This window comes from Balaenoptera borealis (genome assembly GCF_965194805.1).
Source record: "Balaenoptera borealis genome assembly, chromosome: 16".
Taxonomy (NCBI): Eukaryota; Metazoa; Chordata; class Mammalia; order Artiodactyla; family Balaenopteridae; genus Balaenoptera; species Balaenoptera borealis.
In genome coordinates, this window is record NC_138872.1 from 51,849,470 (window position 1) to 51,874,679 (window position 25,210).

General features: G+C 58.8%; 3 protein-coding genes across 17 annotated transcripts; 2 read left to right on the plus strand and 1 right to left on the minus strand.

The window, feature by feature from the left end:
• Positions 1-629: 629 nt before the first annotated feature.
• E4F1 (E4F transcription factor 1) lies at positions 630-10,698 on the plus strand. 13 transcript variants are annotated; one of them, XM_082360416.1, is made up of 16 exons: positions 747-856; positions 2,304-2,396; positions 2,522-2,653; positions 3,284-3,512; positions 4,433-4,538; positions 7,010-7,203; positions 7,301-7,421; positions 7,606-7,758; positions 7,859-8,028; positions 8,378-8,587; positions 8,862-8,970; positions 9,130-9,347; positions 9,529-9,727; positions 9,801-9,943; positions 10,015-10,077; positions 10,159-10,698. In XM_082360416.1, the coding sequence occupies exons 4-16, from the start codon at positions 3,303-3,305 to the stop codon at positions 10,513-10,515; spliced, it is 2,253 nt and encodes a 750-aa protein (XP_082216542.1). In that variant the 5' UTR covers positions 747-856; positions 2,304-2,396; positions 2,522-2,653; positions 3,284-3,302; the 3' UTR covers positions 10,516-10,698. The 13 variants fall into 13 exon arrangements, with proteins under 13 accessions (XP_082216536.1, XP_082216535.1, XP_082216539.1 ...); XM_082360415.1 differs by having other exon boundaries at positions 2,522-2,640; XM_082360409.1 differs by lacking the exon at positions 2,304-2,396 and having other exon boundaries at positions 633-856; positions 3,284-3,432; positions 8,865-8,970.
• A 151-nt stretch (positions 10,699-10,849) lies between these two features.
• On the plus strand, positions 10,850-13,784 carry DNASE1L2 (deoxyribonuclease 1 like 2). Of its 3 annotated transcripts, none has more exons than XM_082360452.1 (7): positions 10,850-11,555; positions 11,841-12,001; positions 12,096-12,346; positions 12,428-12,528; positions 12,608-12,732; positions 12,869-13,120; positions 13,495-13,784. In XM_082360452.1, the coding sequence occupies exons 2-7, from the start codon at positions 11,858-11,860 to the stop codon at positions 13,546-13,548; spliced, it is 927 nt and encodes a 308-aa protein (XP_082216578.1). In that variant the 5' UTR covers positions 10,850-11,555; positions 11,841-11,857; the 3' UTR covers positions 13,549-13,784. The 3 variants fall into 3 exon arrangements, with proteins under 3 accessions (XP_082216578.1, XP_082216579.1, XP_082216580.1); XM_082360454.1 differs by having other exon boundaries at positions 11,249-12,001; positions 12,096-12,184; positions 12,263-12,346; positions 12,608-12,720; XM_082360453.1 differs by having other exon boundaries at positions 10,850-12,001; positions 12,608-12,720.
• A 1,058-nt stretch (positions 13,785-14,842) lies between these two features.
• ECI1 (enoyl-CoA delta isomerase 1) lies at positions 14,843-25,130 on the minus strand. Its single transcript, XM_082360455.1, has 7 exons — positions 25,004-25,130; positions 24,801-24,914; positions 21,655-21,782; positions 17,944-18,090; positions 17,016-17,137; positions 16,727-16,905; positions 14,843-15,348 (listed from the first exon to the last, which is right to left on the minus strand). Exons 1-7 carry the CDS (start codon positions 25,053-25,055, stop codon positions 15,182-15,184), a joined length of 909 nt encoding a protein of 302 aa, XP_082216581.1. The 5' UTR covers positions 25,056-25,130; the 3' UTR covers positions 14,843-15,181.
• Between the last annotated feature and the right edge of the window lie 80 nt (positions 25,131-25,210).

Consider the following 25,210-nt stretch of genomic DNA (forward strand, 5'->3'; position numbering starts at 1 on the left):
CGCAATGAAGAGTAGCCCCCGCCCACCGCAACCAGAGAAAGCCCGCACACAGCAATGAAGACCCAACGCAGCCAAAAATAAAAATAAAAAATAAATAAAATTTAAAAAAAATAAAGTAAAGAATGAAAGGGTTAGTGAAGCTACCCGTGAGCCATCCCCAACTCGGGTTTTCCCCTGTGACTGGGTCAACCATCAAGGGAGGTTCTGCCACCCGAGGGGGTCGGGGGCGGGCAGCGAGCACCACTCTACTGGTCCGAGCTGGGGCGGTGTCCCGGCAGCGGCCCACTCGAGTTCGGCCTACTCGAGCTCGGATCGCGGCTGGGCACCTGCGGCGGCAGCACCGGCTGAGGGCCGGTCAGTTGGCGCCGCCAGTTCGCTAGAGCCTTAAAGGAGCTGCCGGAACCCAGCCCCAGCCACGGCCAGCGGGCCCTCCCAGGGCCCGCGCCACCTCCTGTCAGTCCTTTCCACCTTAACTACACCACTTCCAGCAGTCCCGCCCCGTCTCTTCTCTCCCTGAGCTTGGCCCCGCCTCTGTGGTTCCAGGCCACACCCTCTGGCTCCGCCCCGCCTCCTGCCGATCAAACCCACCCTGGCCCCGCCCATCGCCCGCCTCCCGTCTTCTCGCTAGCCTTGGCGCGGCCCGTTGTTATGACGACACGGTCGTAAATCCGCCATCTTCCTGCGGCGCGTTGCGACATGGAGGGCGCGATGGCAGTGCGGGTAACGGCCGCGCATACGGCAGAAGCCCGGACCGAAGCCGGGCAGGAAGCGGGCGAGGGCGGGGTCGCGGCGGCGGCGGCGGCGGCCTTGGCCCCCGGTGGCTTCCTCGGCCTCCCGGCGCCCTTTAGCGAGGAAGGTAACAGGGCCAGACGGGGCCGGGAGCGGCCAGGGTGGGGACGGCTCAGCTTGGCTGGTGGAGGCCCCGACGGCCTGAGCTGCTGGCGCGACAGACCCTCCCAGGCCTGGTTCACTGCAGACCTCACGGGTTCCCACGGGACCTCTCATAGCCTTCCACGAGCCCCCCGGTTTCCTCAGACCCTCAGGCCTAACCCTGGCGGGGCGCCCATCACCCCCGTGGGCCCCAGTGCCCACCCGCGGATACTCACCTGTGTCCAGGCCACCGGGGCTGTCAGTGTAGACCTCGGAGATCGCCTCCACTGCCTGCCCCGCCCTCAGGCCAGCGGCCCAGCCCCCCTCTGCCTCCCAGTCTCGACAGGGCCCTGCCCTCCTCCGCGCCCCCTCCCACTTCACCTGACGGGCCACTGGGGCCCTGGCCGGGGTGTGACTGGAGGCTCCGGGAGGGCGGGGCCTCGGGTCTTTCCAGCACCCGAGGGGAGGCAGCAGAGCCCAGTGCTGGAAAGCTGCAGCCAGCTCTGTCCCAGACCTGCCTCTTTCTAGCTGTTTGATCTTGGGCAGGTAACCACATACCTCTCTGAGCCTCCATTTCCCCTTACAGAATAGGGATGCTACTGTTGAGGATAATGTATCGAGCACTTACCATGCATCAGCCTTTTTCATTCTCAAGCCAGCCTTAGATGCCGTTATTATTATTACTATTATTATTCCCATTTTGTAGATGAGGAAAATTGAGGTTCAAATATGTGAAAGTGACCAGGTCACCCAGCTAGTAAGTACCAAGGACTTGTTGGATACCAGGATTGTGTGACTCCTCAACCCACTCCCTTAACTTCTGGGTTCTGCTGCCTCATAGGATGGTGGTGAGAATCAAAATAGAGCATGTATGTGAATCTCTGAGAACAGTTCTGGGGACACACAGGGGCACTGATAGCTTTTGGAGACAGAATTCTGGTCTCTACCCTCTGAGCTTGTCCCAGGAAGCTTTAGACTGGGCCGGGCAGGAGGGGGTTGGTGGTGATATCGGGGTGGTGGTCTTTGTCCCCATAGGATTTGTAATTCTCAGTACATCATTTCTTGCTCCTTATTCCAGCTTGGGTAGGTAGCTTGGCATGGGGGGCAGTGCTACCTGCAGAGGGGTCTCTTTGGAGGTTGCTGTGCCCTGCTGGGCTTGCCCAGGGCCTTATCTCACTCAGTGTTACAGGGGCTGGGTGTGTCCCCTTCTATGGTGGGGATTCCTTCAATGGCAACACGCTGGTGCTGAGTCAGACTTGGGGAGTGGGGTGGGAGGGTTAGGAGGGTACAGTCACCTCAGTGCTTGGCTTGTGACTGTGAACCATCTGGAGGGGACCGCCCTCTGTCAGGTGGCCTTCTGTGAGTCTCGGCTGTGGTTTGGCCCTTTGCTCATTAATCCAATAGACATCAACTGGGCTCCTTCTGTCCTCCAGGCCTGGGTTTGACCTTGATGTGGGACTGCACTGAGGTGGTGAGAACTGGCAGACTTTTATGAAAGCAGAAGGAGCATCTCCCCATCCCTTAGGGTAAACAGCAGGGTGTCTGGGGTAGACCCTCAAGTTCAGGTTCTGGCCCCAACACTCACCAGCTGGGTGGCCTTGAATCTCAAGTTGTTTTTCTAGAGAGGGAATAGTCACTTCTGTTTCCTCAGGGTGCTGGCCGGATTTGCTGATGGCCCCAGTAAGTTGCCCAACACACAGTAGGGGACTCAGTGAGCCGGAAGTCTCTCCTGCAGGACCTGGGGCAGGCACTGGCTGGTCAGCCCAGATGGTGAGGGGCTCAGGTGCGGTGGCCCATGGCCCTGGGGTGTGGAACACCTCTGGGAAGTCCCACCCTGCACGTCTTCACCAGAGTAGGGAGGTGCCACCTGTTTGGAACCAGTGAAGCATGAAGTCAGAGTGAGAAAAGAGTGGTCATGGGTGAGGGTGCCCCACCTCTCCCATGTTTGCTGAGGACTGGCCTCTCAGCTAGAGCCTGTACACACACACTGAGTCGGCCCATTTTACAGATGAAGAAACAGACCCAGACCTGGTCACTGAGGTGCCCAAGGGCACATGCAAACCCCAACAGTCTTAAACTCTGGTCCTCCACTGTCCCCAAACCAGCTTGGCTGAATCCCTCTGCCTCCCAGCTGCTCCCTGGGCCTCTCTCCCTTCATCTCTGAAGTAGGGGCTTTGGATCCCTACAGCCTAAGTGTATGGTCAGGGTTATCCCCTGCTGGATGCTGCTCTTCCTAGGGTGGGCACTGCTGCAGACCTCCGGAGAAGGGGCCTGGCACCCTGGGCTCCCAAGAGTGTTCTCAGCCCCTTTGGGAGGGCTAGGGAAGGCGCCTCTGGTTCTGATGCCACCCTTGGGTGCATCTGCCTGGGGCTGGAATCCCTCCCAAGCCCCACTGACCGCAGGCTCGTTGCAGATGAAGATGACGTGCACCGATGTGGCCGCTGCCAGGCGGAGTTCACCGCCTTGGAGGACTTTGTTCAGCACAAGCTTCAGAAGGTCTGCCAGCGGGTGCCCCAGGAGGCCCTGCCTGCCACCACTGCTGCTGCGCTGCTGGGTCAGGAGGTAGCATCCCCCTACTGCCATTGCACACGTGCGTGCCCTCCACCCCGCCCCTCGGCGGACAGCAGGATGAGGAGGTGGAGGCATGTCAAGACGGACCTGTGCCACCGGGGTGGGCAGAGGGCAGGCATCCGGCTGTGGGTGGGGGACTCCTGGCGGTGCTCTGGGCTTTCCCGGATGGCCTGGGATGCGGGCCCTCTCAGCAGCCTCTGGCTGAAGCCTGCACAATTGGGGCCTGGGGTCCCTCCTTTCTTGAAGCCTGAGGGCCTGTCCTGGCTTAGGGATATCACGGTGGCTTTTGTCCTTTTGTCTCCTGTCCTGTACATGTGGTTCCTGGGGATCCCACAAACAAAGTGTGGCTCCGTGGATCCCACAACTCTGTCATAAAAATGGCCAACTTTGTTGCACTCGGTGTGTACTTGGGCTGTACACACACAGTCCTACTGAGGCCCACGGCACCCCTGTGGGGTGGGCGCTCTTGTCATCCTCATCCTATGGAAGTGGGAAAGGAGACTGCAAGAGAAGTCAGGTGCCTCTGGTCACCCCGGGAGTGGCCCAGAGGAGTGGGCCCAGAATTGTCTCACTCTGACTCTGTGCTCTTTTCCTGCCCCTCCCAGAGGTGTCCTCTCCTCCAGAAGGCCCCCGGCCCCACATCCCTGGGGGCCCTTTCCCCTGATCACCTGGCTGGGCTGTAGGTGGAGGTGCTCACCTTCATCTCTGCAGAGCCAGCTGAGCCTCAAGCTGGAGCTTCTAGTCACTTCATCCTGGAGTCCTCCCTGAGGGTGCTCAGGGCTCCGCATGGGGCCCTTGGTGGCTGGAGGCATTAGAGTGATGGGGCCGACCCCAGGGCCTGGGGTGGAGGGTTCAGGCTGGGAGTCAGGCTCAGAGCAGTGGTCCGTTGCGGGAGATGAGAGGCCCCACCCCAGCCATCCTGCATGGACATAAGCCCGAGCTCTGGAGCCCTGGAGACGAGTCTCCTCTGTCCCCTGTCGCCCAATGGCAGGTGGAGCCAGCAGCAGCAGGCTCAGAGGAGCCCATCACTGTGGCCCACATCGTGGTGGAGGCAGCCGCTCTCACGGCAGACATCAGCCACGCTCCTGACATTGTCGGTAAGCTGGTTTGGCCCCACCATGGCTGTTCACGTGTGGCTTTCTCAGCGCTGAGGCATTGCTGACCTGTTAGTCATCCGCGGTCAAGGCTGGAAGCTGGGGACCTCTGCTGCCTGTGCCCCTCTGCTGTCCCGAGAGCAAGGCCTGGCCGAGGAGGGGCTGAGACCTTGTGTGCACCTTCCCCAGGGCAGGGCCTGCAGCAAGAGCAAGCGTTGGCCACCAGGCCCTGCCCTGCCCTGCCCTGCCCAGAAAGCGGAAGCCCAGAACCTGGGCAGCCCTGGGGGACACCTGGGCCTCGGGGAGTCTTCACTTTGTGCATAAATCATGAGCTGGCTGCTCTCTCCTGCTGCTGCCCCAGACTGTCTCTGCCCTGGTCCTTCCGGAATCTTCCCTACTTTTTTGCCACCCCCCAACCCCAACCCTGGTTCCTACTTCCCACCCCACAGTTGGCTCTGGAGGGTCAGGCTGGGGTGTGTGTGGGGTGCACCTGCTGCTGCAGCTCCGCCCTGACCTGCTGCCTGACCTTGGCCTTCATCTCCCCAGTGCTCACTCCCTCCGGCGTGGGGGTGGCGATTCCTATCCTGATTCTTACATGGCCTTTAAGAGCATACAACGCCTAGTCAGGCTCTTTGATGGCTTTTTTAAAGTGCAGTAGGGCAGGGAGTGTTGGGGTGTTGAGAGGTCTGGATTGGGTCACATGCTCCTTAATAGGAGGCAGGTGAGCGTGCAACTGGGACATTCAAAGGGCAGCCCGAGGGAGCCGGGGGCTGGGTGTGAGCGTGGCAGTGGAGGGAGGCTGGGCTGGGCTGGGCCTGATGCCACGGGAGGTTGGGAAGGGAATGGGCAGGGGCCTTGGCAGGGACGTGAGTAGGTGACTGGACAGGAAGCAGGTTTGGGCAACAGGTAGAACTTGGCCTTGGGAAGCCCTTGGGACCAGCTGGAGCAGGAAGAGGTGGGGAGGCGACCTGGGGGAGGGGAACCTCAGAGCAGGGTGTTCTGCCAAGGTCCCATCCCAGGGAAGCTACAGGACCTGTCCCTGTCTCCACACTGTCTTTCCCCCGACATTCCTGTGCACGAGGACGGTTGCCTGTTGCTCCTCTGGGATAAGAGGGCTGACATGTGGGAGGTGGGGCCATGCCCAGCCCTGGTGTGGCGTTTGGCTTCTTGGGTGGTGGTGTCATATGGGAAAACAGGTTCCCTGGGTTCAGGCAGCATCTCCAGGCTCTGGCCCCCTGGCTAGCCAGGCCCTGCCTGCCATCCAGCCTCCAGCTGGCCCAAGCCTGTGGCTGGGCAGCTCCTTGTGCTCCAGGGGCTCCTCTCTGGGCACCCCCGGCCTCTCTTGCACCCTTGGGAGTTTCCCCTTTGCAGGCCTCCTGGGTATCCCAAATGTCCCCTTGGTGTCAGCTGCTCAGCGATCTGGAGCCCAGGCCAGAGTCCTAAACCACCAGCTGCTGGCATTGCAGGGCTGCAGGTTCTCAGTCCTTGCTGGGCTGGGGGGTGCAGTTCCCAGGGACTGCACAGGGGGCTGGATACCCACTGCAGGCTCTCCTGCCTCTTCCCTGGAAACAAATTTACATTTTATCTCTGGACTCAGGGCAGCCACGTTCCCCCATTCTCTGACTCCTCTGTCTGCTGTGCCACACTCAAACTCAAGTCCTAGCCTGGCAGAAATCCCTGTTCTTTTGGAAATTCACTCCTGGAGGGGAGGAAAGATAAAGCTTCAAGCATGTCAGCCAGGGCAGGAGCGAGAGATGCCCTTAATTGTTTGAGTCACGGCATTTCCGTTCTGTTTTGGGAGAATGGTTTGTCAAAACACGATGCCAGCCTGATTGAGATGGTTTCTAAGAAGCGGCTTCACAGCCGATTCCCACGTGTCATTTTCATGAGCAGAAATTGTGAAGTGTGTTTACAGATTAGCTTTGCACAGTGTCAGATTTTTTCAAGCCCCATGAGAGCTGCAAAAGCACAGCCTTCCTTCCTCAGACTGTCCTAGGCGTGTCGAGCGCTCCCTCTCCCAGGCTGGGTCTCTTGCCTGCCTGCCTCGAAACCGATGCTGGTGGGTGATCCCCAGAGACATTTCCTCCTCACGTTAGCCGGAGCAGCGAGGGGGCCAGTGGTGGCGAGTTGGCCTGTCCACTGCCTCTGTGCCGGCACTCTGCCGCCCTTGGACACGGCGGGACCCCTGTGCACATCTAGTCGTGCGTGCCTCTTGGCTGAGGGAAGGGGGCGTCCGTGCTCATGGTGGGTTTCCCTGCTGAACACATTCTGGAGGCCTGGAGCTCCTCTGGGCAGCTCCGTGGAGTCAGAGCACAGTACCTCCCACCCATTCAGGCTGAGCAGGCGCCATGTGCTGGGGCTGGGGGTTGGTCAAGACAAATCCACTGTGCCACAGCAGTGTCCTCGGGCTGGGATCCGAGGAAGTGGCAGGGCCCATGGCATCCCAAGGCTCAGGCCCATCTGCCTCTCCTCAGGTGGTGGACACATCAAAGAGGTCATCATGGCCTCTGAGGCGGAGCCGGGGGACAGCGGGATGGCAGAGGCCCGGGGCAGCCCCAACCGTCAGGGGCCTGGGCTCTCTGGGGAGGGTGAGCAGGCCCAGGTCAAGCTGCTGGTGAACAAGGACGGCCGCTACGTGTGCATGCTGTGCCACAAGACCTTCAAGACGGTGAGGCCCTGGGGCCGCGGGCACACTGGCTGTGGGAGCCAGGCCTTCCCGCTCCTGCCCAGGGAGGTGCCTGAGCCTCGCCGCCCCTCCCCCACAGGGCAGCATCCTTAAGGCCCACATGGTCACCCACAGTAGCCGAAAGGACCACGAGTGCAAACTGTGTGGGGCCTCCTTTCGGACCAAAGGCTCACTCATCCGGCACCATCGGCGGCACACAGGTGAGCCAGCCTCGGGCCTGGGGCCGGGAGCTGCACAGCACGCTGCCGCTGGCCCTGGGGGTACCCCGGCTCCTGGGCTTCGTGGCCCCTTCCTCCTGGTGGTACTGAGGCTGTGGCTCCAGGCCTGCTTCCCCTCAGCACCAAGCCAGCGTCCCGCCCGAGGCTGACACCATTCTCTCTGCAGATGAGCGCCCCTATAAGTGTGCCAAGTGTGGGAAAAGCTTCCGCGAGTCGGGTGCGCTGACCCGGCACCTCAAGTCTCTCACCCCGTGCACGGAAAAAATCCGCTTCAGCATGAGCAAAGATGTGGTTGTCGGCAAAGAGGACACTCCCACAGGTCAGAGTAGTCGGGGGCTCCCTGCCCTGGCCCTGGCTGCTCTCTGAGTGCCACCCTGGTTGGGTGTTTCTTCATGGACTCTCTTGGTTCTGCCTTAAAGGGCCTGGTGCGTCCACCGTGGGGACTGTTACATCATCGGCAATGACAGGCGGGCCCATGGAAACTTCGCCTGTGATTCACCTGGTGACAGATGCCAAGGGCACTGTCATCCACGAAGTCCATGTCCAGATGCAAGAGCTTCCCCTGGGCATGAAAGCCCTCACCCCAGAGGTGGGGACAGGTCAGGGGAGGCCTTTGTCTGCTCAGCACCAGGCTCTGTTCTGGGTACTGGCTCCACTGGGAACAGGACTGACATGGGCCTGCCTTCCTGGTGCTCAATCTGGTTGCCGGGTGGGGAGATGGGAGACCCAGGTCATGGCAGGGAGGGGCAACGGAGAGTGAGCTGGGGATGAGGTGGGGCAGGGGAAGGCAGGTGGAGCGGGCTGTGGGGCTCCCAGGGGCATTCCTGAGTGAAGACGCCAGGTATGCATGGGGGCCCCTGGGGCTGCCCTGTGTGGTGGTGGCGGGTGGGTGCTGCGTGCCGGGCTGCCTGGCCAGCCTCCCTTTGCCTCCCCTGCAGCCCCCCGGCCCCGAGGAGCTTCCCTGTTCCAGCGAGGGCAGCCGTGAGAACCTGCTGCACCAGGCCATGCAGAACTCCGGCATTGTCCTTGAGCGGGTCCCTGGGGAGGAGGGAGCCCTGGAGCCAGCCCCTCCCACTGTGTCCAGTCCCCAGCCCCTGGGAGATGGTCCCCCAGAACTGCCGCTGCTGGAGGTGGAACAGGTGGAGACAGTAGGTGCCTGCGCTGCCGGCGTGCCCCTTCTGGGGGGCTGGACCTTGGGTACAAAGTCACCATGCTATCCTGGCCGCCACCAGCTTCCTTGCTGTGCTCCCTGCGGTGGAAAGTTGCATCACTGTGTGCAGTGACTTTGTTCCCTTATCTGTTTATCATCTTCCTTGGGCCCATTATGGAGCCTCCCAGGGTGGGGGTGCCTCGGTCTGGCCTCCACGGCGCTGCTCGGGCTCAGCCTGCAATGGGTACTGGAGGTGTGCTGTGGTCCCCCAGCAGGTGGCCAGTGAGGCCTCAGCTGTGCCCAGGACCCACCCATGCCCTCAGTGCAGTGAGACCTTCCCAACGGCGGCCACCCTGGAGGCCCACAAAAGAGGCCACGCAGGTGGGTGGCAGGTTGGTGGGGGTACTGGGCAGTGGACGGCCGTGGGTAGCCGGGAGGGGCTCTCGGGTGTGCTGTGGATGGTCAGGGTTGCCTGTGGGCAGGTGGCTAGGGTGGGGCCCTCGGGTGGTGGTCCTGGCCTGACACGGACTGTGGCCCCAGGGCCGAGGCCATTCACATGCCCGCAGTGTGGCAAGGCCTTCCCCAAGGCCTACCTGCTCAAGAAGCACCAGGAGGTGCATGTGCACGAGCGCCGCTTCCGCTGTGGGGACTGCGGGAAGCTCTACAAGACCATCGCCCATGTCCGCGGCCACCGGCGTGTCCACTCAGATGAGAGGCCCTACCCCTGTCCCGAGTGTGGCAAGTGCTACAAGACCAAGGTGGGCCCCTGATCCCGCATCTGTGGGCTCCCCGCTCCCTGAGCCAGATCTGTCCCTTGTTCTGTGCCCCCAGACCTCCCTCCTCACCCCTCACCTGACAGCCTGCTCAGTCCCAGCCGGGGCCCTCAGAGGGGGCTGGGAGAGCCAAGGCCAGGCTGGCCCTGATGGTGGGTCTCCACAGAATGCCCAGCAGGTGCACTTCCGGACACACCTGGAGGAGAAGCCGCACGTGTGCCCATTCTGCAGCCGAGGCTTCCGGGAGAAGGGCTCGCTGGTGCGGCACGTGCGGCACCACACGGGCGAGAAGCCCTTCAAGTGCTACAAGTGCGGCCGCGGCTTTGCCGAGCATGGCACGCTCAACCGGCACCTGCGTACCAAAGGTAGGGCTGGGAGGCGGCAGGGAGGGGGTGGGGGGCCGCGGCCGGCCAGCACTGACTGAGCTCCCCGCCACAGGGGGCTGCCTGCTGGAGGTGGAGGAGTTGCTGGTGTCCGAGGAGAGCCCCGCAGCGGCCGCCGCCGTCCTCGCCGACGACCCACACACCGTGTTGGTCGAGTTCTCGTCCGTGGTAGCCGACACCCAGGAGTATATCATCGAGGTGAGTGTGGGGCCACCGGGGTTCGGATGGGGCCTGGGGCGGGCAAGGCTGACCTCTGACCCTCCGTCCAGGCCACTGCGGATGATGCAGAGACCAGTGAAGCCACGGAGATCATCGAGGGCACCCAGACGGAGGTGAGGGGCTGGGGGATGGGCGGGGTGGGGTGGCCTGGCACCCTCACCAGACTCATGGGCTGAGCCTTGAGCCACCCACAGGTGGACAGTCACATCATGAAGGTAGTGCAGCAGATCGTGCACCAGGCCAGCGCCGGGCACCAGATCATCGTGCAGAATGTGACCATGGACCAGGAAGCAGGGCTGGGCACAGAGGCAGCTGCTGCCGACACCATCACTATTGCCACCCCTGAGAGCCTGACGGAGCAGGTGGCCATGACGCTGGCCTCGGCCATCAGCGAGGGCACTGTGCTCACGGCCCGCTCGGGTACAAATGGTGCTGAGCAGGCCACCGTGACCATGGTATCATCGGAGGACATTGAGATCCTGGAGCATGCGGGAGAGCTGGTCATCGCCTCGCCAGAGGGCCAGCTTGAGGTGCAGACGGTCATCGTCTAACACGGGCGCCTGCAGGGTCCCGGGGGGCTGGGCTGGGGCAGGGGGCGAGGACCCCGAGTGCCCTGCCCCTGCCTGCCTGGCCGAGTACAGAGAAGATGGGCATAGAACTCAGGTGTTCAGAGGAGATGCGGAAGTGTAAATACACAGAGTTTTTGGTTGCTTTACAATAAAACATGAAAACCCGCCGCTTGTGATGTTGCGGCAGTGGCAGCCTCAGGGGCTGGTGCCACTGCCCTGGCAGGTTCCTCTGTGGCAGCCCCTACCTGCCCAGGGATCCCAACAGGGCTGGCGGCACCTTGGCAGTGTGTGGGTGTCATTGGTATGTGGACAGGCAGCCTCCTGCTGCTGCCTTGCCCAGCTGGAGCTGTGACCCCAGCTTCCTGAGGCCCGTCGAGGTGGGTGGGAGGGGGTGCTGCTTCCTAGCCTCCAACCCTGGGGCCTCCCTGGGGCCGGGGAATGAGGCTGGGAGACCCAGGAGTCTCGGCTTTTTACCTTGAGGTGACAACGTGTGGAGAAGCAGCAGGAGATGCTGGGCCACAAATGGGGCCAGTCTTTCCTGATTGTGTTGCCTTAGTTTCCCTGAGGGGATGCAGCTTGAGGGAGATTTTGGGTGACCTAGTTTCTTGGGGGCAGGGACAGGAGCAAGACCTGGACCGTGGGCATGTCTGGTCCTCTTTCCCAGTTCTGATTCAGCTCTTGGGCTGGCAGGGCCTTCTGAGTCCCTGTTCTGACAGGCTTGGGGGCACCAGAGCAGTCTCAAGGTGGATCCCCTGCCACCTTGCCCTGCGGGGGGGGGGTGGTCTCTGTGGGAATGGGAGCCAGGAGTTACTGTGTCCAATTCGTGGAGGGGGCGGGACCCAGTGCAGTCCCAGCCCCTCCCTGGACCAGGGCTTCAAATACGGAGCTGGGGCGCCAGAGCTGCTGCTAGACCAAGCCCTTGCAGTCTGTTCCGTGCCGCAGACACACCCCCAGCTGGGACCTCAGACTTCTACTGGGACCCAGATCCTAAGCCTCTGACACAGCCAATCCACATCCCTCAGGTGAGTCGGGGTGGGGGGCGTGCTGAGCCGGGGGCTGGATGTGAATGGAGTCTCAATGTTTGGGCCTCAGTTTCCCCACGGAGGAGAAAGGCCACGGCCGTAAGCCCAGCCCACCACCTTGGGGAGACCTGGAGAGCGGCAGGGGGAGGATATGCCTACCTGCCAGCCACCAATGGGTGGCAGAACCTGCCCGGTCCCCGCGTCCCAGCAGCCGGGACTGAGAAGGGTGGGCTGGTGTGTCCGATTCCATGTCCGCGCTCACGCGGCCGTGTCTCTCCCTCTAAGCCCGCCTGCTTTGCGCCATGGGCGGGCCCGTGGCCTTACTGGCCGCGCTCTGGGCGCTAGGGGCTGCTGGAGACGCAGCGCTGCGCATCGGAGCTTTCAACATCCGGAGCTTCGGCGACAGGAAAGTGTCGGACCCGGCCTGCAGCGGCATCATCGCGCAAGTGAGGCTGGGGACCCTCGGCGGGGTCGCAGCTGGGCTCCGCGGGCTAATTTGCTGCGCACACGTGACCCCGCACCTGCCGGCCCCTCCCCCAGATCCTGGCTGGCTATGACATCACGCTGGTGCAGGAGGTGCGGGACTCCGACCTGAGCGCCGTATCCACGCTCATGGAGCAGATCAACAGGTATGGCGGGGAGGGCCCAACGTGGGCCCAGGTCTCGGAGCGATGCCTTGACCCCGGGCTTGGCCGGTGTCTCCGCAGCATGTCCAGGCACGAGTACAGCTTCGTGAGCAGTGAGCCCCTGGGTCGGGACCAGTATAAGGAAACGTACCTGTTCATCTACAGGTGAGGGGCGGGGATGCGGGGGAGGGGTGCGCGGGGCAGGAGGGGGCCCGCTTAGGGCGCCCACCCACCCTCTACACCCAGGAAGGACGTGGCGTCGGTAGTGGACACGTACCAGTACCCGGACCCGGAGGACGCCTTCAGTCGTGAACCTTTCGTAGTCAAGTTCTCGGCACCGGGGTCAGGTGAGGCCCTGCCCGTCCCGCAGGCCCCGCCCGTCCCGCAGGCCCCGTCCCAGCCCCTGACATCTACCTCCTCCTGCAGCTGCCGAGGAGTTAGTGTTGATTCCGCTGCACGCGGCGCCGCACCAAGCCGTGGCCGAGATCGACGCGCTCTACGATGTATACCTGGACGTGATAGACAAGTGGGGCACCGACGTAAGCCCCTGTGTCCGCACGGCCCCGCCCTGCCCCGCCCCACGTCCCCGGGTCCCAGAGGCGCACCCTGGGGGTCGGCCACAGGCGTGAGGGTCTGCGCGCGCGGCCCCTCCCACAGGCTCAGACCCGGTTCCGCGGTGCCCCACAGGACATGCTGTTTCTGGGCGACTTTAACGCCGACTGCAGCTACGTGCAGTCTCAGGACTGGCCGGCCATCCGCCTGCGCAGCAGCGAGGTCTTCAAGTGGCTCATCCCGGACAGCGCCGACACCACGGTGGGCAACTCGGACTGTGCCTACGACCGCATCGTGGTCTGTGGTGCCCGCCTGCGCAGCAGCCTGAAGCCCCAGTCGGCCGCTGTACATGACTTCCAGGAGGAATTTGGCCTGTACCAGGCTCAGGCGAGTGCTGGGCCCAGTAGGAGCAAGGCCCAACCTCAGTACACCTGGCGCTCCCCTCCCTGCACTAGTGTTTCTAGAAAAGGCCCTTAGAGGTTCAGTTCTGGCTGAATGGAACAAATCTGGGATGGCAGTACAGGAAGCTCTTTACCTCCCCAGAGTGGGGTCCCGAGGCCGCCACGTTCCCACCCAACCCACACAGCTGGGATGGATAGCCCAGGCCTCGCTGGGCTGTTCCCCCACCCCCAGATGCAGTGGTTTGTGGACACCCAGTGGGCCCCTTCCTGGGGGGGGGTGTGGGGCAGTTTTCTGGGGTGGAGCCTGAGGGAGGACTGGCTGCTCAGCAGGGCCTCAGGGTTGGCCCCTTCTCTCTCCAGGCCCTGGCCATCAGTGACCATTTTCCTGTGGAGGTGACCCTCAAGTCCCACTGACAGCCCTGAAGCCTGGCCAGGGCAGGCTGCCTGCAGACTCTGGCCACAAGGAGCAAGCCCCACAGGGCTGCAGCGTAGGGTCAGCTGGGCCTGGACAAGTGATGGGACTACTCGGAGCCTGTTTCCCCATCGTGAAATGGGCTGCCACCACTACCTCATAAGGTTGAGAAGCACCTCGTAGAGCACTGGGCACACAGCTGAGCTCAATAAACAGCGAACACTCAGCCGGGACCACACACACGTGTTGGCTCCAACGCCTTCATGTCCTTTCTTAGGACTCAGCTCTTCTGGGGCACAAACCTTGGTCCTGCAGCCCAGCAGGTCCCCGGTCCCAGCCCACTTAGGGGACAGGAACAGCCTGGCCTGCCCATTCCACATCCTGCTGGGAACTGACCACCTCCAGACCAGGCTGGCTCCAGAAGGCAGCTCCTGTGCTCACTGGCTGAAGCTCCCTGCTCTTTCTTTGTGCAAACTAAATGCTTTCAAGCACCTGTACTGAGTGCAGCTGGGGCTAAGTGCTCACACACAGGTAGTGTGGATGTACAAGGCCAACCTCCCAGTCCTCAGTGTTCCTCCTATGGCCCCGGTTCCCAGGCCTGCAGGCCACTCACAGGCACTCGTGTATGAGGGTCCTTTCCTACCCAGCACTGCAGTTGGCAGGGGGGCGGTCAAGAAGGCTGGCCCCCTGCAACCAGCTGGCTGGCGGCGCTGGGACATGTGGAGAGCCTCCTCACTGGTGAGCAGGCAGGTTGGGTTAATAAAGTCCTGCCCACAGAACCTGAACAGCTCACAGTGGTACAGCCCCTTCAAAGGTGCCTTCCTGGTAGCTTCTTCCTCAGGAGCCCTGGGCTGGGCAAGGACTCAGCAGGGAGGACAGTGGCCTGCACCCTGAGTAAGCCCATCACCTGAGGATTGGGAACAAGCAGAACTGGGGTACACAGTGTAACTGACAGGGGCCCGATGAGGTTTCTGGTTTTCGAAGCATCTCACCTTTGGCAGGATTTAACTGGCCTGAATTGTATGGGAGGGAAAAACCTTTGTTTCAAGAATTTGAATAAGCTTTTCTTGCTAGATCTTTCTAAAGTAAGATTTAGGACACTTGTAATGTAAAATGCCTCCCTCCTCCCTCTCTAAGTCACCCAATTTCTCTGAAATTTATACAGGCTTTCCATCCAAACAAAAAAACATGGCGGCCCAAGGGCTTTTTCCCTTTTCCTTTTCTTGTGTGGCTTGCCAGGGCCCACAACTACCTGGCCTTATGCCTCCAGCAGTCAGCCATTCCACCAGCCAGGGATGGGAAACTCAAGGACTTTATTCTGCTCTGGGAGAGGAGACACTCAACGGTGACATCGCTGAGGTCCAGAAGGGTGCCACGTACCAGTTTATGATTCCCAAATCAAGACACTGCTTGCCAGCTGTGCCCACCTGCCCACCCGCCAGGCACAAAGGGTACTCGTGAGTGGTAACAGGCCTTGGGACTATGGCTACAAGGAACAGGCCTTTTAGGGGGATGAGCAAAACAAAGAGCTAAAAGTACTTTTAAATTGGAAAACGCCTTCTTTAAATCCCTTGGAACCACAGGGCCCCCAGAAGGGTGCATACAGCTAAAAACCCTGCATGGGCAGCCCAGCCCTTAGCCTTTCTTTTGTTTGAGCTTTTCTAAGTACATCTGCAGGGACTTCTGGATGGAGTCTCTGGAGATGAAACTGACAAAGTTCTGGATGTCCGTGTCGCGCTGCTTCACCAGGCGGTCTACCGTGGTCTTTCGCATCATGTTCTTGGTCAGCTGTCGAGCGTGATCTAAAGAAGATGGGTCCCACCTGTGAAAACCCATGCTCTGCTCCGGGACAGTGGTATTCCCAAGCTTTCCAAGAGAGTTCCAACTGAAACTCCGGTAGAAAACTTAGAAAATTCAAGTGAGCAAAGAGAAGAAAATGAAAGCCACCTGTTCCCTACTGTCCATCGATTTCCTTTAAAATCATACAGGACGATATTGTGAAAGTTGCCTTTTTAACCTGTTATTTTCCCTCAACTATATTGTCGGCAATATCTTCCATGTCACTGAATATTCTTTTACAACATAATTAATGGCTGCACGGTATTCAGGCATTTGTCTGTGTCAGGCATCGGCAAACCTGGCCCCCCAGAGATCAAGAGCCAAGAATGGTATTTACATTTTTATATGGAAAAAATTTTAAAAGGGTAATATTTTGTGATACGTGAAAATTACATGAAATTCAGAATTCGGTGGCCTGGTTTTATTGGAACACAGACACGCTTGTTAGTTCACGTGCTCTAAGGCCGCCCTCCTGCTCTGGCGCCGTAGTTATGGCAGAGACCATGTAACCAACAAAGCCGAAAATCTCCCTGGCTCTTTACAGACAGCCTGCTGATCCCTGGTTTCTACCATAGTTGATATAAGCAGCCTTATTTCTTTTTTTTTTTTTTTTTGGCCACACTGCATGTGGGATCTTAGTTCCCTGACCAGGGATAGAACCTGCACCTCCTGCAGTGGAAGCGGGCAGTCTTAACCACTGGACCACCAGAGAAGTCCCAAGCAGCCCTATTTCTATACACAGACACACAAGCTGTTTCCAGTTGTCTGTGTAGTGGGTTGAACAGTGGACCCCAAAAAAGTATGTGCAAGAGGCCTTATTAGGAAAAAGGTCTTTGCAGGTGTAACTGAGATCATCTTGGATTCAGGGTGGGCCCTAAATCCAGGGACAGGTGTCCTTAAAAGGAGAGGGAGCTCTGAGATATAGAGACACACTGTGGGAGAAGGTCATGTGAAGACACAGCAGGGATGGGAGTGACGCAGCCACAGCCAAGGACGCCTGGAGCCCCCAAAACTGAAAGAGGCAGGAAGGAGCCTCCCGCAGAGCCTCTGGCAGGAGCGACGGCCTGCCCACACCGATTTTAGACTTCTGGCCTCCAGACTGAGAGAGAATGCATTTCCCTTGTTTTAAGCACCCCCCCCCCCCCCCCCGCAACTCCCCCTCTTGTGGTAATTTGTTACATCAGCCTCAGGACACTAGGTCAGTCTGCTATTGTGAATGGCTCATTTGTGAATTGCTTGAGAACTTCCTGTCTCACCAGAAGCTCCAGGCTGGGGAGGGGACGGGGCTCTACTTGCCCACCAGTACCCACAGCTGTTGCCCCACCCCCCCATGCCCCTCACCTGGAATGGCCATCCACCGGGCCATCACTGAGAGCGCTGTGCTCAGCACCTGGTCCTCAGGCACCACCTGGTCCACCAGGCCCACCTGGAGGGCCTCTGCTGGCCGGAAGAGCAACCCCAGCTGCAGGGCCTGCTCTGAGGCACGGTGCCCAATGGTGTTCACAAAGGTGTCTTTGAACCTGGAAGCAGACACCCACTCACGGTGGGCTCAGGGCTCCCGGGAGATGGGGGTGGGGGGGTGGGCTCAGCCCGGGGTCTGGTGGAGTGTGGGTGCAGCCCCCAGCCTTACCAGAAGGGGGCAACGATGCCCAGCAGGGTCTCGTTCAGCCCCATGAGGTACTTGGGGTTGTCAGCCAGGATTCGGTAGTCGCAGGTGAGGGAGATAAGGCAGCCTCCGGCCGGGCAGGCTCCCTGCAGGGGAAGCAGGACCACCGGGCTCTGGGTGCTGCCGTGGCTGGTTCCGGTCATCTTCCAGAGAGCCAGGGTCCCAAGAAAGGGCCTCAGGTGGCTGTGAGCTCTTGGGTGCCTCCAGGCCCCAGGATGCTGTACCAACACTGTCTGGGGGGTGTGCGCACAATGGGCTCCGGCTCACCCATCAGCCTGAGGCCGCGGGCACTGGCAGGGTGGCCAGCGCTCAGGCCCAGAACATCCCCTCTTTTCTCAGGCTCATGTCAGGGCAGCAAGCGGCCTCTCTTCTCCTCTCCTCCAGCAGGAGGTCCTCCGAGGCCCGACCTCACTCTACCCTCATCTCACACATCCACTGCCCCAGAGGCCGTCAGCGGCCACCACACCCCATGGAGTCTTCCTGACTCTGGCCATCCCTCCTTTCCACCCAGCTCAGGCTCTCCTGGCACCTCTCTGGCCTTAGCCCCACCCCTGCCTTCCCCAGGTTAGGCCAAAGTGATATTCCCAAATGTAGATCTGATCCCCCACTTGCCCCCACCCTCATAACCCTCCTGCTGGGCCACGTCGACCATGGGCCCTGGTTCCTGCCCCCACACTCACCCCCATCTCAGTGAGCAAGTCCCCCCCAGCCCCACCCCTAGGTCCCCCCTTCACCTGGTCTGTAATGGCAAGCTGACCTGTGCACCTTTGAGGGTCTCCCGACTGCCCCCTTCCTCTCCGAGGGCTTCTTGAGGGCAGGGCCACGTCCACCCCCACCCTAAGGGCTGGCCCGCAGCGAGCCATGGAGGCCCCTCGGGAGTGGGGACACTCACGTTGATGGCAGCGATCAGCACCAGGTTGGATAGGTACAGCCGCAGCCACAGCTCCTGCACCGCCTTCCAGTACTCGGCATAGTGGGCTGGGTTCTTCCCGCACATCTCCGTCAGGTCCAGGCCTGCGGAGAAGACCCTGGGGCAGTCCTGGGGAGGTGTGGGGTGGGCAGGGGCCCCGTCAGAGTCTGCCCCACGGTGCCAACACAGCCCCAGGGCCCAGGGAGCCCACAGGTGCTCAAGGGACAGAGGAGCTGAGGTCATGCTTGGGCAGCACGATGCTGCCCCCAGGAGCCCAGAGCTGGGGGCTCCAGGGAGGCAGCCTGGACCTCCCTTGCACTCTGTTCCTTCTGCATCCTGGTATATTCTTCTCTTTCCAGCTTCAAACTGGAAGGAAAGGCAGCAGGGCCAGGTGCTCCTCCAAAGACATAAACACACCGGACTCTGTGCATACCTCTGTACTCATCCTGGGCAGAGGAACTCAGGGGCGGGGGAGGACTCCTGACAGTCGGAGCGGACACACGTTCTGATTTACCCCAAAAGCAAACTGCAGACTCCGGTGCAGGCTGGAAGGTGCAGCTGTCAGGACTTGGCCAGGGAAGGAGGGAGTGGTGAGCAGTCAAGAAGACAGACCTCAGGACTTCCCTGGTGGTCCAGTGGTTAAGAATCTGCCTTCCAGTGCAGGGGATGTGGGTTCGATCCCTGGTCGGGGAACTAAGATCCCACAGGCCACAGGCAACTAAGCCTGTGCACCGCAACGAAAGATCCCGCGTGCTGCAACTAAGACCCGATGCAGCCAAAAGTAAATAAAATAAAATGGTTTTTGTTTAAAAAAAAAAAAAAAGATGGACCAACTTATGTCACTGTTGCGGTCTGGTCATCATGCAGTTAGCTTTAAAAAAAAAAAAAAGCAGACAGACCTCTGCCCTGGGCTGTCACATGTGAGACAGAAGCCTGGGGAAGGATCTGTAAGGCACATCTGTCCTGTGTGGACGCCCCAGGCCCCAACACAGCCGCTGAAGTGGAGGTGGGAAGCACAGACCAAGGCAGAAGGTGCTTCTGGGCATGGGCACCAGGTTCTGGGTGCTCTGTCAAGAATGCAGGCCAGGGGAGGGGCAGCTCCCCAGCCCTCACCCGAGAACACCGCACCTGGGGTTGCTGATCACTAACCAGCACTGGCCGCGGTCACCATGTGCTGCTGCAGCAACGACCGAACCCCCTCCCCTGCCTGCAGTGTCTGTGAGGAGGGGCAGCCACACTCGAAGTCCTCTACATCCTTCTATTAAGCGACAAAAGCAAGTTGCAGTGCAGGGCATAGACGCGGCCCCGTGTTTCTCATATACACACGTGCCTGTGTATGCACTGATACCAGCAGGCTGGCTTTTTGTTTACGTGGAACGTGTTCCACTCCTGTCACTAAAAAGGCCCCACAGGGATGGGAAGACTGGTGGTTGGTACACCATGTCCTGCTGTCTCACAGGTCCTGCTGTCTCACAGGCTGGAGCAGGGACCCATGAGCCAGCACCTGTGGGGGGTGGGGGGGTGGGACAGCAGGGGGATGGAGCTGCTCCCTCTCTGAGGATGTGGCAGGACTGACATTCAGCTTTTCAGCCTTCCTCCTTAATCTCTTCCCACCATGAGCTCCTGGCTCCCCCCTCCCCACTGCCTCCCCAATTCATTTTCTCAGCACAGAAGCTGGAGGGGCTGACAGCACTTGCCCACAGTCCTGGCGCTGGAGGGAAGCAAAGGCAAAGAACTCTATTCTGGATGCGAGAGAAACGAACACATTAATCCCAGCTGGGGATGGCCTCTGCCAGACAGATGAAAACGGATGTGGGTTGGCCTATTTCCGTGATTTCTGTGATTCAGCAACGTGTCTGTAGTGGGCCGAACCGTGTCCCCGAAAAAGACAAGGTCAAGTCCGCACCCCAGTACCTGAGAATGTGACCTTATTCAGAAATAGCGTCTTTGCAGATGAGATCAAGTTAAGATGAGGTCATACCGTAGTATGGGGGTCCTAAATCCTTTGACTGGTGTCCTTCTGAGGAGGATTTGGACACAGAGAAAGGGTAGACGGCCACGTGGAGACAAGTACAGGACCCCAGGGCCCCCCCGAAGCTGGCAGAAGCAAAGGATTCTCCCCCACGGCCTCTAGATGTGATCGGCCCTGTTGACACCTTGATTTTGAACCTGTGGCCTCCAGACCGTGAGGGAATACATTTCTGTTGTTCTGCTCCACTGCTCCCCGTTGGTGGTCCTTCGTTAAGGTGGCCCCAACTAACACAAGTCCTTCCAAAACATTTGCTGAGGACCCACTTTGGGCCAGGCCTTGTGCTACGTACACAGGAGGCACTTGATACAGAACACGAGGTGCAGACACATTGCTGGGGGGAGGACACTGTCGCAGGGAGAACGCAGGCTCCGGAGGGACAAATGCTGGCTCCCTGTCCCCAGAGCACAGGGGCTGGGGGCCTGGACAAGCGACGGGTCTTCCCCTCTTTTGTTCTAAAGGTCCTATCTTTGGTGACATGCAATTCTCTCATTTTCACAGCATAATAAAGAAAACGTCAGGCTATGAAATGACACCTTAAATGGAGTATTTTCAGGAATTATCCAGGGTGAAAAATTCCTAGGCAATTTCAGCATCTCTAGGCAGGTCAGAAAGTTCCCTCAAATGATCTACACCCAGTATCAGTCCTACCCTTGGAGCAATAAGGTCATCTCACTCCCATGGGATGGGGCAAGGCTTGGCTCTGCAAACCCCAGCTTCACAGGACACACTGGGTGCATGCATCAGGCCAGCCCCTGAGGGTCCCCTGCTGGTCCGTGACTCCAGCACAGTGATGGGTCCCCTCGTCAGAGGCAGCCAGGCTCTCCAGAGCTGCAACTCCAGGCCACCCCAGGACAACCTGAGGGTTTAAGGAAGCAGGTGCGAGCCCACAGTGGACATTCCAAACCTTGGTCTAAAAGGTGCAGGAAGCAGGCTGTGACTGTCTCCTTCCTGCACCTTTAATGACGGCGGGGCCAAGGTGTTCCCATTGGTCTCTAGTATTGTGGCACTTAGCTTTGGGGGACGCTCATGCTGTCTGTGGCTCCTTCTAACTTGAAAGGTGACCCCAGTGCTCTTCCTGACCCAACGAAGTCCTGTCGTTACCAGCATTTGCTGGCTTGTAGGGGAAATGCTGCCATTCCCATTCCCCTCGAGAATTCAGAAGGGAAAAGCCTGCCCTCTGAGACCTCAACTCTAGGACCTGTCCAGACGGGAATGGAGGGCACAGCTTTTGGGATGGGCACCGTCACTGGGGCCGGCCTGGGTGGGTGCCCCAGGAAGCTGCTGCCAAGTTTGCACAGGGTCCACCCTTCGTGAGGTCGTGTGGCCTCAAGGGTATCCTGCAAAAACGTCACCTGCCCTCACCTACATCCTGGCCCAGGGTGTGGAGGGTCAAGACTTGCCCCAGGTCTGGCTCCACAACCGCATGACCTGGGAGGTGGCCTGGGAACTAGGGATCAGCCTCCTGCAGGAGAACCAGCTGCCCATGGCATGGCCCCCTCGAGCCCCCACACCCAGGACTACAACCCCTGGAAGCCCCTTGTGGTGGCACCCGCGCCTGGGCTGCCTGGGTTTTCTCTGCCATGTGAAGTGTGTAGGAGGGCTCCCGAGTCTGGACTTCGACCTGAGAACTTGGAGCCTTGGGGGAGCTAAGGAGCACCCACCGAAGTCAGGATGATGCCTCGGAAGGTCTTGTCATTCTCCAGCTTCTCCAGGCTGATAATGAACTCTGTCAGCAGCTCTAGGCTGAGGCTGTTCACTGGGGGGTTCTTGAACTTCATCACGGCGACCCCTAGTTTGAAAATGAAGAGGACAAAACTCATACCCAGCATGGGAAAGGTGCCCCCAACTACCCTGCACCCTCAACCAGGCCATGGGAAGCTACACAGATTTTGGGTTTTTTAAATTGAGGTGAGATTCATATACCTTATAAGAAAGGGAACCCTGTACCCATCAGCAGTTACCATTCCTCCTGTTCCAGCCCCTGGCAATCAGTAATCTCCTTCCTGTTCCTATGGATTTGCCAATTGTGGACATTTCATATAAGTGGAATCATATGTGACCTTTTCTGTCTTTCTTCCTTCATTTACTGTTTTCAAGGTTCATTTATGTATTAGCATGTGTCAGTGCTTCATTCTTTCTTAAGATCAAATAACGCTCCATTATCTGTGTACAGCATGTTTTGCTTATCCATTCATCTGCTGATGGACACTTGTGTTAGTTCCACCTTTTGGCCATTATAATACTGCTATGAACATTTATGTACAAATTTTTGTTGATCTTTATCTCCCAGATGTAAGTCCTACATCCTCAGGGGAGTAGGAAATGGCCTTAGTTTCTTGAGTAAGTGAGCAAACTCTAAGAACCAGATGTGCAAGGAGGAACTCCAGTGGGGGCCTCTGGTTCATGCTTGTTTAAGGATTGAGAGTAAGAATATCAGGGGTCAGATGTTCTTAAATGCTCCATCTATTCATTTATACTGCCAGCAGCAGGGAAAGCAGGAGTGGCAGGGCCTGCCCTTGTGGACAGTGCAGCTGCTGGCCTGGGCCAGCTGGGGCCATCTGTTCTCACTGCCTGGCCCAAGGGCAGACCCCAAGGGCTTCAAAATGCCACCATTCACTTAGGGTACATTTCCCTGGTCAAGGCCTTGGAAATCTCTGGATAGTTAACACAAACCATTCTCTAGGAATGAGAATTAAGTCCTGAAGGCAAAGAGACTCTTTTGAGACCTATGATTTATGAGGAAGACATAATTATTAACTGGCTACAGGTATGTACATGTATACATAAGAAGCAATCAAAACTTTCAAAAGTGAGCTCCCAAACTTGGTTTGGAGGTAAGTTTCTTTTCTCTTTTTTTAAAATTTATTTATTTATTTTATTTTTGGCTGCATTGGGTCTTTGTTGCTGCGTGCAGGCTCTTCTCTAGTTGTGGTGAGCGGGGGCTACTCTTTGTTGCAGTGTGTGGGCTTCTCATTGCGGTGGCTTCTCTTGTTGCGGAGCACGGGCTCTAGGTACATGGGCTTCAGTAGTTGTGGCACGTGGGCTCTAGAGCACAGGTTCAGTAGTTGTGGCACACAGGCTTAGTTGCTCCACGGCATGTGGGATCTTCCCAGACCAGGGATCGGACCCTTGTCCCCTGCATTGGCAGGCAGATGCTTAACCACTGCGTCACCAGGGAAATCTCAAATGAAAACATTTTAAAAAGCACTTTTATTCCATTAATTCCTCTAAGCCTCAAGATGCCTGAAGGTTACCCAGGTCTGGCAGGGAGGACAGAACCAAGCCTGGCTTTCTGACCTCAAACTCAACCTTCTACCACGATAAGCTGGTGAAGCTAGCGAGTTCTTCCATGGTGGGGTGGGAAAGCACTTTGGTAAAAAATTGTCTCACTGATAATTTTTTTCTTACTTGTTTACATAACAGAAAGTCTACCATTCAAACCATTTTTTTTTTTTTTAATTTATGTCATACATTTATAGCTACTTTATTTATTTTTGGCTGTGTTGGGTCTTCGGTTCGTGCGAGGGCTTTCTCTAGTTGCGGCGAGCGGGGGCCACTCTTCATCGCGGTGCGCGGGCCTTTCACTATCGCGGCCCCTCCCGTTGCGGGGCACAGGCTCCAGACGCGCAGGCTCAGTAGTTGTGGCTCACGGGCCCAGCTGCTCCGTGGCATGTGGGATCTTCCCAGACCAGGGCTCGAACCCGTGTCCCCTGCATTAGCAGGCAGATTCTCAACCACTGCGCCACCAGGGAAGCCCCTCAAACCATTTTTAAGTGTACAATTCAGTGGTATTAAGCATATTCACAATCTTGTGCAACCACCACCACCTACTCCAATACTTTAAAAATGTGTTTTATGCAATTTTTGATATATATTCAAATCTGTCACAGAAACGATCCTTTCAGAAACTCAGGTTTTTGTTGGACTCGTAGTTGGGCCCCTCATCACCTGGCTCGGGCAGCCCCCAACCCAGAGAGGAGCTAAACTAGAGAACTGAACCAAGGAACACGGTGGGTGCCCTGACATCAGTCCAGGCACAGGCAGTGCTGCACAACCTGTGTGTGTCTGGGGTGCTCAGGGGGGCTGAGGCTGTAGCCCCATTTGGGGAGGAGCTTGGCTCCCTGCCAAGCCAGAGTGGAGTGGGGATGGGGGCATCTAAAGGCTGAGGCCAGGAGCTGGGAGGTCATGAGACAGCTTGTCCTAAAATCTGACACTGCACGTCCCCGATGCCAAGCCTGCTCAGGACCCAGCTCTGAAGTGCTCTCTGGTAGAGAAAGCACTGGTTTCTCTTTCAAAAGTGCTTTTTCTATCTTTTTAAAATCCCCGTTGGAGACTTTTAAGAGGTGTTCTGATGGAGTGGGTAGGAGTGATTTCAGTTGTGGCTCCTGGCTTTAATTAAAAAAATATCTGCTGGGTTCTGTGCCACTTGGGAGTATTAAGAAAAATTAAAATATTTTATTCTGAAGTACTTCCAATTATTTTAGTTCCCAATTTAACAGCTAAGGAGCACAGGCCCCAAACTTTAAAAACTGAAATATTTTTATCTTCATAATGAACTGGGGGGCGAAAACACCTAGAATGATGACCCTTAAGCTTTGAACTCAACAGAAACTGCCTTTAAAATTGGGCTTTATCCCGTGGCCTTGAGAAATTCGAGCGTTCTCCCGAGTCTGGATTCCAGGTCTGGGCCTGGAGCTGGGGGAGATCAAACGCACTGCCCAATGAAGCCCGCTCTGCTGCCAGCGCCCCCCTCTTTCCCCACAGCCGGGCGGCCGGGCGCTCGGGAGACCGCGCTCCGGGCGCTTACCTGCGGCTGCGTCCGGCTCCACCAGCACCCGCTGGGTCCCGAAGCGCCGCGCGCTGTCCCCGCCGCCGGCCGCTGGCTCCGTCCGCCTGATGGTCGCGCCCTGGAGCAGGGCCCCTGCGGAGGGCAGCGCGAGGCCCGTTAGCCTGCCGCGCCCGCACGGCCCCGGCCCCTGCCCAACCCGGCCCCCGCCCCGGGTCACGCACAGGGGCGCGGCAGGGCACGCGAGGAGACGCGCATTCCCACCGCCAGCGCCATCTTGACCGCGCTGGGTCGGGGTTGCGGCGCCGGGGTGTGGCCTTGCGCCCGCCCCGCCCCCAGGGCCCAGGCCTCTCCTCCGGGAGGCGGGGGCTGCGCCCGGCCCAGGCCGCGGTCGGAGGCCCGAGTGGGCGGAGCCTCGGCATTAGCTGAGC

Excerpts from the sequence above, each read along its gene's own strand:
- E4F1 (XM_082360404.1), top strand. The coding sequence starts at position 697 with ATGGAGGGCGCGATGGCAGTGCGGGTAACGGCCGCGCATACGGCAGAA. Across the intron at positions 4,539-7,009 it reads CCACGCTCCTGACATTGTCG|GTGGTGGACACATCAAAGAG; the intron begins GTAAGCTGGTTT and ends GCCTCTCCTCAG. Across the intron at positions 7,204-7,300 it reads GCCACAAGACCTTCAAGACG|GGCAGCATCCTTAAGGCCCA; the intron begins GTGAGGCCCTGG and ends CCTCCCCCACAG.
- DNASE1L2 (XM_082360452.1), top strand. The coding sequence starts at position 11,858 with ATGGGCGGGCCCGTGGCCTTACTGGCCGCGCTCTGGGCGCTAGGGGCT. Across the intron at positions 12,733-12,868 it reads GCACCGACGTAAGCCCCTGT|GACATGCTGTTTCTGGGCGA; the intron begins GTCCGCACGGCC and ends GGTGCCCCACAG. Across the intron at positions 13,121-13,494 it reads TTGGCCTGTACCAGGCTCAG|GCCCTGGCCATCAGTGACCA; the intron begins GCGAGTGCTGGG and ends TTCTCTCTCCAG.
- ECI1 (XM_082360455.1), bottom strand. The coding sequence starts at position 25,055 with ATGGCGCTGGCGGTGGGAATGCGCGTCTCCTCGCGTGCCCTGCCGCGC. Across the intron at positions 21,783-24,800 it reads GGAGCCGGACGCAGCCGCAG|GGGTCGCCGTGATGAAGTTC; the intron begins GTAAGCGCCCGG and ends TTTTCAAACTAG. Across the intron at positions 15,349-16,726 it reads CCGGTGGATGGCCATTCCAG|ATCACGCTCGACAGCTGACC; the intron begins GTGAGGGGCATG and ends CATCTTCTTTAG.